This window comes from Podarcis erhardii (assembly GCF_964252035.2).
Source record: "Podarcis erhardii genome assembly, chromosome: 14".
NCBI classification, from domain to species: domain Eukaryota; kingdom Metazoa; phylum Chordata; class Lepidosauria; order Squamata; family Lacertidae; genus Podarcis; species Podarcis erhardii.
The window spans coordinates 15,998,612-16,017,991 of NC_138503.1; the positions used below are offsets into that span (position 1 = coordinate 15,998,612).

A 19,380-nucleotide genomic window follows, 5' to 3' on the forward strand; every position below is an offset into this window, starting at 1 on the left:
AATATGCTAATACCACAGGTATGCATCTCTACAACCTCCTCAGGAGCTTTTGCCTGAGTGGAATGTGTATTGCGGTAACATGCCCATCCAGGCAAGCAGGACGCATTCCAGTCAGGCAAAAGCTATTGTTATTATAATTTTTTATTGTTAAAATAATTCAACATTAATACACATACAAACATACATTTCATACAACATACCTACATACATACCACATACCTACACTCAATCCCACAGATAATTCCCATCACCATCCACCACCCCTCACCCTTTGTGTTAGACTTCCAATCTACTTCTAAATAAGATGGATAACAGTGTGTAATAGGAAAAGAAAGTTAGGTTAAAGGTGTGTGAAAGAAAGTAACAGGCAAAAGCTATTGAGAGGTGTGTGGTGGTGTGGCCTTGAGAGAAGAAGAAGAGGAGGAGGAGGAGGAGTTTGGATTTGATATCCCGCCTTTCACTCCCTTTAAGGAGTCTCAAAGCGGCTAACATTCTCCTTTCCCTTCCTCCCCCACAACAAACCCTCTGTGAGGTGAGTGGGGCTGAGAGACTTCAGAAAAGTGTGACTAGCCCAAGGTCACCCAGCAGCTGCATGTGGAGGAGCGGAGACGCGAACCCGGTTCCCCAGATTACGAGACTACCGCTCTTAACCACTACACCACACTGGCTCTCAGAGCAGGGCTGATGACTGCAGAGGGTCCCCAGGGCCAGACAGAAAGGAATGGAGGGCCACATTTGAAGTCCCCCACACCAGGTACATATTAGTGGCATCAGTGTATTTCTTTTACTCAAAACATTAGTTGCTCTTCAGCCACAGCCCTCAGAGCAGCTTACGAAGAAAAACATAAAAATACCAGGAACCAGTGGCGTAGCGTGGGTTGTCAGCACCTGGGGCAAGGCAAGTAATTTGCACCCCCTAACCCGTGGATTTGCGCCCCCTAACCCTATCCCCCAGATGTTGCACCCGCGCCCCCCCTGCACCCCCCACGCTACACCACTGCCAGGAACGACAACCAATTCTGCTTTGAGCCTAGACAAATTGGCACCAGGCAAACCTCTCTGGGAAGAGAATTCCACAACTGAAAAAGATTATTCTCTGTCTGATCTTCACCCCTCACCTGGCTTACTTCAAATGGCAAGGAGATGCAGAGCCTCCAAGACCAATTTTAATAGCCCAGCAAGTTTATGCAAGAGCAGGCAGTTTTATCAGACTGTCCCCTGGTCCCAAGCCATTATCTGCTTTGTTCAATGGAACTAACTTGCAAGCAGCAAGCATGTATAAGATTACAACCTAGGTGCAAGAAAAAGAGGGTGCCAAGATCCTAAGGAGGTTTTATTTAAGTAATATTTTGCTTACAGCTCCCTTTCCGTTTTTGTGCTCTTACTCAAGCTGACATACAGCCAGTTTGGACTTTATGATAAGCCATGATTTATCATGGCAGGAATGAGTCACATCAAGTCTCAGCCTCCTGTGCTCCGTGCTCCCCTCTCCCACTTTCCTCCCATGGTATGGCTGCAAGGAGGAGATGTGGAAGCTTTCACTTCTGTTTTCCCTTAACCTCAGCTTGTCATTTTGTCCAAACTCAACAAACTGTGGTTAATGTTAACTGCAGCTCATTGGAAATAGGTCCACTTCAAAGCAAGTATAATGAAGCTGTCTTATTTCAGCACACCATCAAGGGTAACCACAGTTTAGGGTTCAGACATATCACTAAACAGCAGTCAATCAAAACAGAGATGAAAGCTTCTGATCTCCTTCTCATGGCTTGAAACAGACAAGGGAGAATTGTGGGGAATGTGTGAGCACAAGACATGGTTTACTGTGATGTCTGGACCCACTCAATACATTTGCTCAAGAATCAGAGAGAAGGAAGGTGACTTGGGAAACCTACACATATTATTTTCATGTTAAGCAAGTCAAATCCATTTATCCCTGTCCGTTGTAGTTTTGTGATGGAATACCAGTCTCTCTGCTGAACAAGTGTCTTCTTGTTTGTAACATCAGACTCATAATCACATTCTTGGTACTCGCTGGTAATGAGTAGCTTCTGGGAAATTAGGAAGAGTCGTTCTTCCTTCTCACAGTACTGATGTGCCACAATTATCTAACACAGGTACTGGTAGGCAGACAAAGATGTTATGGGCTAGTGATTTTTGTGAACTAATTTACAAGGATATGTAGCACAGCATCTCTCCGCTCACTATTTTTAAGCAAGACGTTTCCCACAAATCCCTGACAGTTTTTTTTTCACCTACACAATACTGCGTAGCAATCCCCTCTGAGTCATGCATGCAATCAGTGATGTGATCCGGTAATATCTCTTATATAAACCTCTGAAATTAGATTCTTAAGAACAATAACTTGAAGTGCCTTCTCTCTTCCAGAACCAGGCCTGAAGCATTTTGGCACATCTAAGAGTTTCAACAATGCTGGTATTGTCCATGGCAAGAATCACCGCTTGTACTCAACTTAAACTTGTTTGATGTATTACTCACAAATTGTTGCTTCCTTTTCAGTTTACAAAGACCTTTTCCATCTACAGGTAGATGAAGAACTACTTTGCTGCAGAAAACAGAAGTGCTTCAATTTCTAGCTAGGGATTTCCGATTGCTCTAAAAATAGTGGTGGGGATATTTTATAGCGCTCTGTCAATCGTCATAGTAGTAACAGACCACAAATACGCCATAAGGATATAAGAAGAGTCTGCTGAATCATGCCAATGGCCCATCAAGTCCAGCATACTGTTCTCACCATAGCCAACCAGATTCCTGTGAGAAGCCTTCAAGGAGGAACTGAACATCACAGCACTCTCCTCGCCTACAGCTTCCAGCAACTGGCATTCAGAAACATACTGCCTCTGACAGTGGAGGGAGAACAGATCAGTCAGAATTAGTAGCCACAGATACAGTGGTACCTCTGGATACGAACGGGATCCGTTCTGGAGCCCCGTTCACATCCTGAAGAGAACGCAACCCACGTCCGTGCATGCGCAGGTCACAATTCGCTGCTTCCGCGCATGCATGTGATGTCATTTTGACTGCGCATGCAGAAGTGGCGAAACACGGAAGTAACGCATTCTGTTACTTCTGGGTCGCTGCGGAGCGCAACCCGGAAGCGCTCAACCAGAAGCAACTTCAACCCGAGGTATGACTGTAATCTTATTCTCCATGAAGCTGTCTAATCCCTCTTTTAAAGCCACCCAAGTTGGTGGCCACCACTGCCCCTCAGGAGAATGAATTCCACAATTTAACTAAGCACTGTCTTAAGGCGTATTTTATCTTGTCTCTCCTGATTCTTCCAACATTCAGTTTCATTGGAAGTCCTTCATTGGAGTTCCAGAGTTAAGAGAAAAGGAGAAAAACTTCCTCTCTAACCACATTCTCCATACCATGCATGTCAAGTTGCCTCTTGCTTGCCTTTTCTCTAAACCCAAACATTGCACCCTTTCCATTCCAATGATCATTTTGGTTGTTCTCTCCTGAAGTTTACACTTATATAATGCTTTAGAGAGCAGGAGTAACCAACGTGGTGCTTTCCTGATGTTGCTGGCTTCCAATTCCCATAGAACCAGCCAAGATAGCCAATGGTCAGGAGAGATGGGAGTTGTAATCCAACCATATCTACGTTGGCTACCTGTCCTTTACAGTGTTCAAAGCACTTTACATACTGTTATGAGTTTGTGGGTGCCATCCCCCACCATCCCTGGATCCTACAAGTGCTAAAATCTAATCAAGTCTTCTGATCCCTGGATCCAGCAAATGTTAACAGCTAATCAAGACAAGATAGCTTCCTGGACTCTGGATCCAGCAAGTGTTAAAATATAAGACAGGCTAGCTTTCTCTTGAGGTCATCACCTGGGAGAAGGGCCATTAAGAGAACAAAGGGGGCTCTGTGCCAGACAGAAAATGGGTAGAGCCTCTCCTTCCAACTCTGAGATAGTTGGAAGGACAAAGCCCAAGTTTGAGAGCAGAGTTTTGGTACCATTGTGTGAACTAGAAGTAAAGCAACAAGCTGAAGAGAGAGGGTGCAATGCTTGGTGTGTGTTTGAATCCAAGGCTGCAGCTATGGGAGAAACAAGACCCGTTTAGGGTGTTGATGCTGTGAACCCCTCCAATGTAGGCTCAGGATGTATATATGTGTAAATAAACCATATATCTCAAAGACACCACAGTCTCCGCTGTGCCACATTTCCAAAAGGAAACACAAACCCTGGGTAAGCACCTGGAACCCTTGTAATCTTGCACCACTTGGAAATTGAGGTGGGATGCAGCAATACATTGAAGGTACACAAAGCCAGGCCTTCTCTATAGTGGCCCCATATAACCCTTTCATTGGAAACCCTTAAGCAGACCTATAAAACGTTTGTTGTTTGCTGCAATCCTTACTGAACATCGTGGCATTTGTGCTGATTTTGAGCTAAGCGCAACATCCTCTGTCCATTAATACATGGGCTCCTTTGATTTGAGTTTTAATTGGATTTGAGATCCAATGCAACAGAACAGAACAGTAGCAGAAACTCACTGTGCAACAGGCTATGCAACTGTGCAAAGAAGTTGCCAGCAACTTGCCTATGCCTTCTCTAGTGCAACAATGCTCCAATGGCACAAAAGACTAAGACTGGATATGACCCACAGGATTTTATTCCTAAACCACATCAGCACCATTCATTTACAGCACTACTATACCACGTTGGCAGTCATGCCTTCACCCAAAGAACCCTGGGAACCAGAGTTTCTTGAGGATGCTGAGAGTTGTTAGGTTGAAGGACAGCTCAGTCGGTAGAGCCTGAGACTGTTAATCTCAGGAGCTTGGATTTCAGCCCCACCATGGGCATGGGGTTGGACTAGATAGCCATCATGACCCCTTCCAACTCTACAATTCTATGATGACCAATTTCCCCCCTACAGAGCTTTAATTCCCAGAGTTCCCTGGACAGAGGAATTGCTTCTTTCAAAACCACTGGGAGAACCACAGCTCTGTGAGGGGAACAGGGGTCTCCTAACAATTCTCAGCACCCTTTACAAACTACTGTCCGCATGTTTCTTTCAGGGGGCTGTTTAAAGTAGCATCATAGTGCTTTCAATGTATGGTGCAGATTTAGCCCTAGTCACAGGAGGAAAAATGCTATTCTCTCATCCAATTCTATACCCCCCCCCATCCTGCACACAGCATCAAAGCACACCATTATCCAGCATTACCACTGATGGCTCAATCTAACAAGTTCTGAACAAGATGCTACAGAGCTTCAGTGACCCTCCTCCTTGACATTAATGGCCTCCTTCCTGGTTTTCTTTGCGCATTAAGAATTTCCACCCCACCCACCCGCAAACCCTCCAGAGCTAAAAGCTTCCTGTCCCTAGCGGCGGGCCTCTGCCGCTTGCCCTTGCCACATTTGGAAATTTAATCACAGCCTTCTTGACTGTTTTAGGGCAGTAGCATTCAACTACTTGAGAGATGCAAATTATAAGGTTCCCCCACCTCCAACACCCCAAACACAACCACAACCAAGCAAATTCCAAGATGCTATTTAAGGGAAGCTGGCTTGCGGTATTTAGAAAATGGGTGGGGGAGAGAGAGAGATGGGGAACAATGTACATAAACATAGCTAGTAGTACACAGGGTGGGATGAGGAAAAAATAGACAATCAACTTTTATAGAAACCTTCCAGAACTGAACCAGCCCACACAAATCTGCACATCCAGCAAACTCATCAGTGCTGCAGCCATCCTTACAGCAGCTGCTTCTAAACATTCACAAAACAATCACCCTTTCAAGGTTCAGATATTGCAGTGATCTTCTAAAAGTCCTTTTAAATGTAGGGGCAGAGAAAGAGGTGCAAATCACAAGAAGCTGGCGCATTAGCTGTTATTGTCTCTAAGCCACATGTGCAAATGTGGTCACTCAAACAAGCCGCATACATCCCACAAGCTCTGTGTGACTTTCAGCTAGGGCAGGGATGTGTGGCCATCCATATGTTGCTGGACCATAAGCCATGCTGGCTGGGACTCATGGGAGTTGGAGTCCAATGAGAAGCTGGTGGCCCAGAGGTTCCCCGTCCTTGAACCAGGGGCCTGGAACTGCAAACAAAGGTGTTTCACCCCCTAGTGCATTTTCTACACCACACATTTTAAACCACTTTGAAGCTGGGTTAACTAAGTTGTGGATGGTTCCCCTAAATAACCCCTGGCAATTGTAGTTTTGAGACTATCCACTACTAGACACCCCTTATTAGGGTCAAACAAAATGCAAGGTTAAATGCATTATTATATTTAATGCGCACATTTGTAAGTGGGGTGCTATTAGTTGAAGTTGGGGATTCAAGTAGGATTGGGACCTTAACAGGTCCCAATGAAAACTGGAGTGCTCAGAGTGTTGGACTATGACCAGGGAGGCCAGGGTTCAAATCCTGACTCAGCCATGAAGCTCACTGGGAGACCCTGGTCCAGACGTTGTCTCTCAGCCTAACCTACCTCTTAGGGTTGTTGTGAAAATAAAATAGGGAGGGGGAGAGCTATGCATGCCACTCTGAGCTCCTTGAAGGATATAAGTATTTAATACATACTGCCATTTTCACTGAGAGAAGGGCTCCTGGTGATGCCAATGGGAGTTTTACATCCAACGCAAATTAAGTTAGCATTTAGTTTGCAGACACAGTGAACACATAAAACACTTAAAATCAAAAACAACATGGCTTAAAAACGTCTTAACTTATACACTTGCTTCAAATATCAACAAGAAGATTAAGGCATAAAACACTGTGCACTACAACAAAGCATTGCAAAAGAAAGGAAAGCCTCATCTAGCTGCTACATGTCCCGCTGTTAACTTTGGCAGAAGTAGTTTCTTTTCTTCCCCATCCAAGATAGAAATGAACAAAGCCCATTATACCTCTGGAATGCTAAACAACAGGCTTCCAAGTCCATCCACCTTTCTTTGCAGCCAAAGATTAAAATGTGTACAATTCCCTCCCTCCCTCCTGGCCCTTTACAATGCACAGCAGGTGGGGAGAAGCCCCTAGGAAAAATCCCTGGCATCTCCAGGTAGAGCTTGGAAAGGCTCGTCTGAAATCCTGGAGAGACACTGCCAGTCAGAGCAGACAATATTGAGCTATATAGACCAAGTGTCTGACTCAATATAAAGCAATTTCTGATGTTCCTACCGTATATTATTAGCTGCAGGGCAGAAGGTACTGTGTTAAATCCCTGACATCTCCAGAAAGTCGCTTACGTGAAACCCTGGAAGGCTGCTGCCAGTCAGTATGGACCAGCTAGGTGGCAGTTTATGTCCCTATTTATTTATTTGTATTTCATAAAATTTACATACTGCTTGATTGTAACAAACCAAACCTCAAAGTGGTTTACTGGGGGGGGGGGGGGGACAGTACCGTATCAGTAAAAACAGCTATTTTAAACACTCAAAAGAATAATTAAAATCAACGATAAGCTAAAAGCATATTGAAGCATATGTCAACATTCTAGGCTTGTTTAAACAAACATGCTTTTAGCAGGTCTAAGAAAAGTGTACAATGGGGATGCCTGCTTTATGTCACTAGGTAGTGAGTTCCAAAGTAATGGGTGTTACCACACTAGATCAATTTCTTATAAATACAGAATAAGTATTACGTGGCACCTGTAGCACTTCCAGTTCCGCAGATCAAAGCACTCCAGTGGGCATATAAGGGGCAAGGGAGCATCACAGGTAAACCAGTCCCAAATTGTTAAAGCTTTGACTTATCAAGTGCTTAAGGGTGAAGGCCTCTTGTTTGTCCAGCATCAACAACCCAGTGAAGTAATTGCCTATTCTTTTGAAGACATCTAAATCCATCTGCGGATTCAAAGAGCCAGGCAGACAGTTCAAGATGCCCAAGGTGGTTTTGGGTTTGCGTTTCTCACCCATTTCTGAAAACAATGTGACTTGCAAAAGCAGTTGGGAAATAAAGTTTTTATAAAACAGTTTGCAGCACAAGAGGGAGAGAGAAGGGGCTCAGGACCACTCCATCGGCCCTGCTTAAAGATCAGCTGGCTTTTGGCTCTTCCTCAGTTGTGACCTAGCCATCAGCCATTCCATCAGGATGCTACAGAGGGAGAGATGGAAAGCAGGGTTACTGCACCAGCTGTGTTAAGAGAACAACTTATTTTAGGTCCCCTTTCCATTGAAGCTGATCCTTACAAAAACACTGTTAAAAACGGATGCCCAGGGTCAGGAACAGTCTTGATGACTTTGCGTTTTACTAATCAGTAAGCTGCCCAATGGGACGCGGGTGGAGCTGTGGGTTAAACCACAGAGCCTAGGACTTGCCGATCAGAAGGTCGGCAGTTCGAATCCCCATGACAGGGTGAGCTCCCGTTGCTCGGTCCCTGCTCCTGCCAACCTAGCAGTTCAAAAGCACGAAGTGCAAGTAGATAAATAGGTACTGCTCCGGCGGGAACGTAAACGGCATTTCTATGCGCTGCTCTGGTTTGCCAGAAGCGGCTTAGTCATGCTGACCACATGACCCAGAAGCTGTACGCCGGCTCCCTCCGCCAATAAAGCGAGATGAGTGCTGCAACCCCAGAGTTGGCCACAACTGGACCTAATGGTCAAGGGTCCCTTTACCTTTACCTTTAAGCTGCCCTAGGACTCTTTTTGCCAGAAGCATTTGGGGGGGGGGAGGTGTGTGCTTTAAATAAATAAGGCATTTGGGTGGGGCCTCTGCCTAGAGGAGTTCCTATGCAGCTTTCTCCATACACCCTTAATGCTTCAAAATTATCTCTGTAACTACCAGTCATATTCCAGCTTCCAATATAGCTTTCACCTCCTGTTCCTGCTTGATATTCATCTTGTTTGCTCAGTTGTTCAGAGCTATGCCACTTCAGCACCATCACACAATTAACATTTATGCGCCCAATCTTCATAAATTCTGAACTGTGCATTTCCATGCTTAGGGTTGCATGAGTAGACAGAGAAGTGAGTGAACAGAAGGAGGGTGGAATATTTAAGGATGACTACTTGCCATGAAGGGCTAAATGAGAGGAGCAGATAAGTCACAGGAGCACCATAACCTGAATCATAGAATCTTAAGAGTTGGAAGGGACCCCAAGGGTCATCTAGTCCAACCCCCTGTAATGTAGGAATCTCGACTAAAGCATCCATGACAGATGGCCATCCAACCTCTGTTTAAAAACCTCCAAGGAAGCAGAGTCTACCACCTCTTGTGGGAGTCTGCTCCACTGCTAAACAACTCTTACAGTCAGAAAGTTTTTCTGAACGCTTAATCAGAATCTCCTTTCTTGCTACTTGATGCCACTGGTTCAAGTCCCTCCAGAGCACGGTGCCCAGTGCGCCTGAACCAGTGGCACAACCATAAAACAGTCTCTGACCCAAATCTCCTTCCTGTCACCTCACCCCTCCCCATCACCTTGAGAACCTCTGTTTTACACAGACCTGAGAGATTCCTCTTTAGTGTGGTAACCTCAGCCTATTGTTTCATAATGACCTACATTCAACCAGCCCAGCCAGGCTAGATTGTACAGGCAACACCCAGGAGAACTGCTTCAGCTTGTATACTTTGCATTCAACATCCCTCATATTATCTATACGAATCTCTTTTCACTAATAGACCCTGGTACCCCAAATCTGCAACACTATTTTTCCTTTGAAAATATCTGAACAGTATTCTAGGGTTAAGCATTTCAGGTTCGAGGTGGGGACGTGGGCAGAGTGCCATCTTAGGAAGATAGGAAGCTACCTTGTACAAAGTCAGGCCATTGCTCCAGCTAGCTCTGTATGGTTTACAACACTGACTGGCAGTGGCTCCCCAGCAGGTCAGGCAGGGGGTTCTCCCAGCCCTACCAGGAGATGTGGGGAATCGAACCTGAGACCTTCTGCATACAAAGCAGATACTCTACAACTGAGCCATGGCTCTTGGTCTGTGAGGCATGTCTGATTTACCTAAAGGCTGCCACGGCAGGCAGCAGCAACAGCACTCCAACAAAACCACTGCCTTAATTTCCCAAAATTCCCTGGTGTCACTGCTTTTTTTTTTCAGGGGGTACTCGAGGGTACACAGTACTGACACCTCCTCTTCTTTTTGGTTAAAAAGTGTGGGACTTGCTGTAACAACTCCATGGTGAGTACCAGCACCTATTTTTCTAGGGGGGGGGGAGCAGTGCCTGGGCCCTGGAGCAACACTGTATGGGGCATTGTGGGAATTAAAACTGTGGGTCAAGGGCAGGCATCAGCTGTACTAGGGTGAAAACAGCTGCCCAAGAATGCTACAGGATGGCCTGTGGCCTGAAATATTTCACCAAATCTTTTCTGGCCCGTCAAGTACCCATTCTGAATTCACTACCCGCTTTCGCAGACTGAAAACAAGGTGGCAAGGAGGGTGGGTAGCTGGGGTCAGTAGGTGTGTTTCTGCTGGTTTCTATTTTCACACTTAGAAGAGGAGTTTGGATTTGATATCCTGCTTTATCACTACCCGAAGGAATCTCAAAGCGGCTAACATTATCCTTTCCCTTCCTCCCCCACAACAAACACTCTGTGAGGTGAGTGAGGCTGAGAGGCTTCAGAGAAGTGTGACTGGCCCAAGGTCACCCAGCAGCTGCATGTGGAGGAGCGGAGACGCGAACCCGGTTCCCCAGATTACGAGTCCACCGCTCTTAACCACTACACCACCCCACTTAGTGTTGTGTCATCAGCTAACCTAAGTTTCCTAAGTATTCACTCCACAGGGAGTCCCAGCCAATTCCACCTCTCTGATGCGTCTTCCTGTGCTTATGTAGTTCTTGGTCATGTTCACAGCCTTTCCACTTTTAGATGTATGCTTTAAAAAACACCTTTGATGCACATCAGTGGTGGCGTGTGCTTTCTGTGCCAACTAATTCAACATTGTTCCCATCCTCCTCCCTGTTGAGTCCTACAAAGGCAATACTTAGACTAAGGCTGAGGAAACTAATAGGTAGCAGCAGTTCCTGGACTGGTTTTAAGTAAGAAGGCAGGCAGGTGGGAGCTGCCTAAGGTTAGTGGGCAAGTCTTCTGGTCACCCTAATGGACCACATTGCACTGGTGTTTGCTCCCAAAATGTACAGCAATGCCCAGAGTCAACAAGCTACTAAAGATTAAACAGCATATCCATCTCCAATACACTTATTTGGAAGCAGGTTTACTGATTTAAGTGGAACTTGCTTCCAAGTAAGCGAGATTTTAGGTTCCTAACACTTCTAAGAAACTCAAGCTAAAAATACTAGGAGAGATGCAAAGCCTAAATCTAGTTGCTTATGCAAGCAGACAGTATTCATATTAAGCAGCCGAAATACAAAAATCAACGCAATTTCGCTGATGAAAATATAAAGAAGTTGAAAATAAATCCCTAGCTCTGACATCACGTTAAATACTTGAAGGGTTTGTCACCTCGTGACATTTCACATTTACACTTTTGCCAAATAGGTTTTAGCAATTCAGCCCATAAAATGGGCTAATGAAGTCAAACATTTTACTTTCAAAGGCTGCCTGCCTGCCCACCTTGTGCAAAATGACATTCATTCAGCTATAATGACATTCATTCAGCTTAATATCAATGTCATGGGAGGCATTTTGCTTAGCAAGAACCCAAGTCTTAAAAGCTTGTGCATGTCAAAAGCTACTTTTCCGTCACATGCTTACCACTGAGAAAGTTAAAGAGGTTCCTAACATTCCCTTTGGCATGCAATAAGTTAATGGCCCAAGGCACCTCAGGCTACAACCTTAAGATTAGGTACCCTAAAATAATTATACTGAATTAATAGGAGTAACCTGAAGAAACTGGTCAGTGTACCTTAGAGAATTCAGGACTACTCTTCAAAGAAATATTTGGTACACTGATAATTGAAGTCTTAAGGATACAGAAGAACCCTTACAGGCACTGGAAATGGCAAGTCTTTTTTCCCCTTTTTGTAGGGAACATAGCTCAGCAGGAGAGCATATGGTTCGCACGCAGAAAGTCTAAGATTCAATCCCTGGCATCTCCAGTTTGGAACACAGGAAGCTGCCTTATCCCAGAAACTGGTTATTTGTCCATCTTGTCTGGAACTCTCTGCTGTGGCTGATGGTGGCTCTCCAGAACCAGCTGTTATCAAAGTCCATTGAAACAAAGATGACAGGGAGAATCAAGTAGCAGCTGATGGGGGGGCAGAATCTTCCTGAGACCCATCAGAGGAGACAATTCTGGGCTAGATGGCCAAATAAATCTGATAGGGTGTGAGACAGCAGTAAGCTAGACATCATACATGCTAGGATCCTGCAGGAATGTTGAGAAAGCTCAGAAGCTAGTGCTGAGTGTAGAAGCAGAGTCCTAAGAATCCGGGAATTCCTTTTGGGGGAGGGAAATCAAGCTGCTAGTCCTTATGACTATGAAACTGTGTTTAAAGGTTTGTGGGCAATGCCGGCTCAGATCTCAGAAGTCAGAAAGGTTTCCAGTGGTTGGGGAAGAGTTTCAACATACAGTGGTACCTCAGTTTATGAACTTAATCCGTTCCGGAAGTCTGTTCTTAAACCAAATCCGTTCTTAAACCGCCGGTGTCCTTCCACCATTTGGCTTCTGTTCTTAGACCAAGGTAAAGTTCGCAAACCAGAACACTGCTTCCACTTTTGCAGAGTTCTTAAACCAAATAGTTCATAAACAGGGCTGTTCTTAAACTGAGGTACCACTGTACCTTGCCCCACTTCAAACCAGAACAAGAAGTAAAATGAGACACATATTTTTATTTATTTTTAAAAGAATAAAAAGCACTGTGTAACATACCCCAATTTGCATCACCTATACAGGTTGCAGAATTCTTGGCATTAAGTAGTCACACAAAGGAAACTATGGAAGAGTTATTCCTATTTCCTAGATAAATGATGACATGCTAATTTTCTCTTTTGGCAGACATTTTATATAGGAAGCTGATTTTAAAAATAATTTTAAATGAAGCTGTGGCCTTCTAACTTGGTCACTCACTTCACACCTTCCTTTACATAACTCCCTGTCAAAGGCAGATAGTGGCCATTATTTCCTCTTTATCAGGGAGAATTTGGAAATCTCTCAGCTGCCAGACTTGCACTGCCTATTGTCCTTGACTTTTGTCCTTCAATTCAAAGTTCGAACTAGTCCACCAGTGCCTAAGGAAAACACCCACTTCTGTTCCCCCACAAAATGTATCCAAGTTTAAACATACATAGGTAAAGCAATTATAGGACAAATTACTCCTGGTCTAATCACTATGGTAAGCAACTGAGCAGTCTGAAGAGAGAGCTACTGTGATGTTAGTGGTTAGAGTAGCAGAGTAAAATGGGGAAAATTTCTTTGCCTAGCCTACCTTACACGGCTGTTGTGAGGATAAAATGAGGGTGATATAAAATGAGGGGAGGCTATGTACACCATGCTCAGTTTTTTGAAGGAATGCTTTTTAAAATTATTATTAGCAAAAACAGTAGTGGACTTTTAAAAGGTACCACTGCTGAAATCTTAAGTTCAGTCACCCATGCTTTCAGTTAACTCTTCCAGCTCCTTCAGCTATTGAATGTACTGCACTGAGTCAGGCTGTAAATGCTGAGACTATGAAGATGCTACAATACTACTCTGCCTGCACCTTCATCAAATCTCTGATCAATCAAATGCCTGGCTTTTTTGGAAACTTGGAAGCATGAGTAATTATTTCAGGTGGAAAACAAAATGTTACATGATTTTAGTACATGTCAATATGTTTCAGGAATTTTGGTGCCAGCTCCTATCCAGGCTGTGCCCAGGGAAAGTGGTTTTACTGGCCTAAATTCACTATTGCCAATATTCACCTTCCTATACCTTTAGAAGCTGCTAAGACTGCAGAAATCCAGCAGTAAAACTTTTCACGACAGGCAGATAAGCATTAACAAGTGCCAGGGAGCAGTCAAAGAGCCAGTAAACACACTGGTAATTCTACCTGTTGTGGATATTGTACTATGCTCTATGCCTTAAACCAGGCATCTTCCTCCCATCACATTGTCTGCAAGCCACAAATTATTTACCGTACAGTAATATAAATAACTCACTGGGCAATACTTCTGGGCAGATCACTGTTATGGTGGCCAACTCCTGAACCAGCCCCTGCAGCTATGCTTTAACAGTGACTTGGTCAACAGTCATTAGCAGGCGATCTAACCTGTTCTGTAATTCTTAAACCAGTACAATCCACACTGGCCCAGCCTCACCCCCATGCCTTAATAAGGACACCCCAGCCGGCATGGTCAACGGTCAGGCCAGATGGAGAGGTGCACATTGAGACCAGAGCTCTCGCCATGCCAAGCAACATGATACATTTGTGCAGAGCAACACACAGCTTGTATCCTCCAGCAGCGGATTACACCCACTTTCAAGGAAGTCCGAACATGGCAAATGCTAGTGCCTTAGAAAGCTTCAGTTGCCAAAGTCTGCTTTTAAAGGCACAACTACAAAGTCTGCTTTTAAAGGCACAACTACAGCTTGTTGAGGAGTTGGTGACCTGACCCATAACCCAAATGGCACATGTTCAGATTTGGGAGGGGAGGGGCAAAAGCTTGACTGCTGGTTGTCTTATTGCCCCAGTCACAATACATCTCACTCCCCAATACTGGAATGCAACATGCGAAAATGTGACCATGTAAAGTATTCATCCTCAGCATGCTCACTTGAAGGAAAACAATGGAAGTCCGCAGTGCTTATTTGCAGGTAAATGATCAGAGTGCAAGTCAAACTGGTGGCAATCAAAACAGATGTTGAAAGTTGCCGGTCAAATTGCATCGAGTACACACATCCCAACAAAACAGTATGCACACTATAGAACTTGCAAAAGGCAACTCTTCTGGTTGCCCATAGTGAGCGAAAGTCACATCCTGGTAACCAGCAGGAAATCTGTAAAATGGGAAGGGTGTTGTTTCATCCACTCAGCCTCCAAGCCATCCATACAATCCCAACAGCTGTGTGATTACAAGCAGACTGAAAGAAGTGTTTTGTGAGCGCCTAACTTTTGTAAAACTCATATGCAAGCTACACTTTACCCTAGAGAAACATCTCAAGCACTTGCTTTGGACAGCAATATTTTTATTTTTAGGGGCAGACATGAAGCAGCATGCAATATGAGAGCCCTTGGGACTCTTTGCCACATCATGGAGAACGCTGGCGTGAAATCAGATGCCTTTTACCAGTCAGACCCAATGGTCCATCTAGCTCAGTATTGGCTACACCAGGGGTCAGCAAACCTTTCCAGCAGGGGGCCGGTCCACTGTCCCTCAGACCTTGTGGGGGGGCCTGACTATATTTTGAAAAAAGAATGAACGAATTCTTATGCCCCACAAATAACCCAGAGATGCATTTTAAATAAAAGGACACATTCTACTCATGTAAAAATGCGCTGATTCCCGGACCGTCCGCAGGCTGGATTTAGAAGGCGACTGGGCCAGATCCGGCCCCCGGGCCTTAGTTTGCCTACCCATGGGCTACACCACTGGTCTACAACTGGTGGGCTGGGAACCACTACTAGGTCATGATCTGATCCAAGGTGCATCACAGCAGCAAATATATGGGGAGGGGAAAGTTTAAGAAATGGGTACCCAAATCCATGTTTGATTAAAGGTGGGTTCTGAGTCTGAAAAAGTTGAAGAATACTTACTGGTCTATATTGACTGGCAACAGCTCTCCAGAAACTGAGGCAGGAGACATTCTACGCCCTCCCTGGAGATACCAGGGACTGAACCTGGGATCTTCTGCATGCAAAACACATAGTCTACTACTGAACTATGGCTCTTCTTCATGATGTCTGGAATTGCATCCTTGGCTGACACACCGTTGCACACATGCAGCAGCATCTTTGCAATGGTGCCAGAGTTTCTGGGAGGTGCATCTCCCGGATTGCACAGTGCAGCTTTTTGGGAGCCATTCCTGACCATACCAGCCAGTTCCTGTCCACATAACCCAATCCCATGCAGGTTTATTCAGAAGTATAACTCCAATTGCATTCAGCAAAGTTTATTCCAGGTGTACATGCAAAGAATTGGCGCCTTAGAGCACATGGACTCAATGAGTGAAACAGGCTTTACCCGAAGGTAAGCGAGTATAATATTTCACCTTTAGTGTTGTAGTATTAGATTGGAAGGTGTGGGAAATATGTTGCAAAAATGAGGTAACAATGGGAGGGGGGCAGTTTGTAAAGCTGCCACCTGCACCAGTCTTGCCAAGTCAATGTGCTGTCTGGACCTGTTTTCCCTTCCTGTTCGCATCCCTGCGGGCAGGGCTTGTCTCTAGATTTCTATCACTGCAGAATGCCTAGCAGATTTCAATAACTTTCAAAATATTGCTCATATGAACAGCCAAGATCAGACTAAGGCTGACAGTCAGCCCCTGCTTGGCTTGACCCTGACACAACCAGATGATCTGAATCTGAGATTATTTTTTATTTAAATATAGTCCAGCTCTTGAGTCACACGACCCTTCCATTCCTCCCATTTAAGCAAGGCACCGGCTTCCTTTTTAGCCCTCCCAAAGCTAAGTGGCGATCTGAAAGCACACGCACCTGCACGCAAGCCCTGCTGAAGTCTATGAGACTTTTACTTCTGACACGGCTGCCAGGCAGAAAATCCTACAGGGACCAAGGCTGGACATCCTTTGCCAAAGGCGCAGGAGAGCTAGAAGCATTCGAGCCAGAACCTGTACCTATTTACTCAGAAGTAACCCCCACTGTTTTCCAGGAGGCTGAAGTCTCGCATAGTGGGAAGGGCTCGATCCCGTCGAGCTCATCCAGCAGGACTCCTTTCCCGTGGCGTAGCGTGGGTTGTCAGCACCCGGGGCAAGGCAAGTAATTTGCGCCCCCAACCCGTGGATTTGCGCCCCCAACCCGTGGATTTGCGCCCCCTAACCCGTGGATTTGCCCTAACCCCAGATGTTGCGCCCGGTGCGGCCGGCCCCCCCTGCACCCCCCACGCTACGCCACTGCTCCTTTCTGAAAGGGAAAAGAGCCCAGGGCGCGCCGAGAGAAAGTGGCCAGGCGCCGCCGGAGAGCCGCGCCGAAGTTCGAGCGCCTCCTCCGCGGGGCGCGTCCCCCCCCCCCGGCCCCTTCCTCACAAGGAGCAACCCCCCCCCGCGCGCGCGCCCTCCAAAAAGGCGCGAATTTCGAGGCGGGAAAGTGTCGCCCCCCACACTCCGTCGCTGGCGCCCGGACTCACCCCATCTCTCGGCACTTGTCGCCGGCCCCGCAGCCCGGCGGCGACAGCGCGCTGGCCGGGGGAGTCTCTCCGCCGCCTCGGTCGCCGGCGGGGAGCGGAGGGCGCGTCCCGACTTCGCACATACGGCCGCTCCGGGGAGAGCTGCTTTCTCAGCGCCCTCGCGGGTGGTGTGTGTGGAGAAGAGCTTCCGAGCTGTGGCGGCGGCGGCGCGCGCAAAGCAGCCTCTGGCTTCGCGGCGGCACCCAACCTCTGCGGCGTCCTCGGAGCTGCCCGCCCTGCTCTTTAATTGCCTCTGGTCCTTTTACATAAGCGCCTCTCGCAGGCGGGGAGGGCAGCGAGGGCAGCCCGACGAGCGGCTGGGCTGGCGAGGCTGGAGCCGGGCGCGCGCTGCGCTCTCCTCTCCCGCTTCGGAAGTCGGCGCTTTGGAGCGGCGGCTCCGAGTTCCACCTGCTTTTGCGCGCCCGCGGCCGCCTCCCACTCGCTCACTGGCGGCGGGGGGGGGGGGGAGCGAGTCGCACACGCGGCCGCTGCCGCAGTTTCTCCCGAGGGCGAGGGGCGGGACGGCGCGCGACGCGTCCAATCAAAGCGGCGGCTGCCACCGCGCAGGGGCTCCCCCGCGCGCGATCCTGGGCGCCGGAGCGATTCCCCGCACCTCGCCCCCCCCCCCGCCAGGCTCTCTCTGCGGACGGAGGGAAATCCCCTGAACGCGGTGGGGTTTTTAACTCGCGAGGCAACGGGCATAGGATCGGACTGCGCTACTTCGGAAACAAAAGGATACCGAGTGCTGCACCCAGGCTCAGAAATGTCTGATCTCTCCCATGAAGTTCACAGCATGACCTTGCGCGCACAGCACACTTTCTCTCCGCCTGACCTTCCTCGCAAGATTGTTGTGGTGAGGATAAGTTGGGAAGGGGGGAAAGGAACAGCGTAGGCCAGCTGGAGCTACTTGGAAGGAAGGTGCTATATGAATGCAATTAATAAAGAAGGATGTACTAGAGCTGGCACACATCTGGAGGGCACAAGGTAGACAAAGACTGCTACAAAACTCGGTTTGAGCTGAAACCTGGGGGAAAGGGGTTTTTGGTGTGAGCTCAGTTCTGAGAGCAAAAACAAATATTCACAGGTGAAAATATAAACAAAGATTTATCAGAAAATGTTTTCTCAGGCTGATTTTAAACTAGCAAGTGTAAATTTTATCCTGTGAAGCGGTTTTTTTTTTAATGGGGGGGAGATGTTTTTAAAATATTGTATTTCCATTGAGTGAATAAACATAACATGCTTTACTGCCATTTTGGAAACTGTACAAAAAAAGCATTCCCATTGGGTGCCTTGGAAAGGACATTAATTTCTCTTGTTACTTATTAACCACCTTCCACATGTGTGTCTCAAGGCGAATTACCTGTCTTTAATCCTCTCAGGAAAAGTTTCTAATTTGAAGTATGCCAAAGGGTGGGCCAACAAGTTATAAATTCATTCTCTAACTCCTGAATTGTGGATTCAAACATACAAGAGCAGTTTTCAAAAGCATCAGGACTGTGCTGCATTTACTATGATAACAAAATAACAACCATCATATGAACACAATAATTGTCATGTGGATTACTACAATTTGACAAACATTGCAGGCAGCTGTGTTGGTACAATAGTGGGGGAAATTGGAAAACAGTAGCATAAAAGCTTTATTAGGACGAACTGAAACATCACAAAGTAATAAGCAAAATTTCAAATTTCACCGGAATTCTAAGCACCCTCACTTTTCTTCCTTTCTTTGCTTCCCCCTTGCTTTGGGAGACTGCTTTCCATACAGAAGGTCCCTGCTTCATTATCACTTCATGTTGGTGCAAAATGGGCATTACAGATTTGCTTCACTCACTTCCAAAAGATGGTACCACTTGCATCAAAGATGCCTTGAATCGGGAGTTGCCAGAACTTGCCAGATTTAAGTTTCAGACATTCTGGAATCCAGAATGTGTGTTGGAAATGGACTTGAGCTACAATTCACAGAACTACAATTCACAAAGTTCCCTATGAAGAGAGATTGATTGTTATACTACAGTGGTACCTCGGGTTACATACGCTTCAGGTTACATATGCTTCAGGTTACACACTCCGCTAACCCAGAAATAGTGCTTCAGGTTAAGAACTTTGCTTCAGGATAAGAACAGAAATCGGGCTCCGGCGGCACGGTGGCAGCAGGAGGCCCCATT

General features: G+C 46.3%; 1 protein-coding gene across 1 annotated transcript in view; it reads right to left on the reverse strand.

Annotated features, from left to right (window-relative positions):
• HOMER2 (homer scaffold protein 2) overlaps positions 1-17,593 on the reverse strand; it is a 97,821-nt gene extending 80,228 nt beyond the window's left edge. The window contains exon 1 of the mRNA XM_081839180.1: positions 17,174-17,593. Coding sequence (XP_081695306.1) covers positions 17,174-17,295 — 122 coding nt within the window. The 5' untranslated portion in view covers positions 17,296-17,593. The remainder of the gene's footprint in view (positions 1-17,173) is intronic.
• Between the last annotated feature and the right edge of the window lie 1,787 nt (positions 17,594-19,380).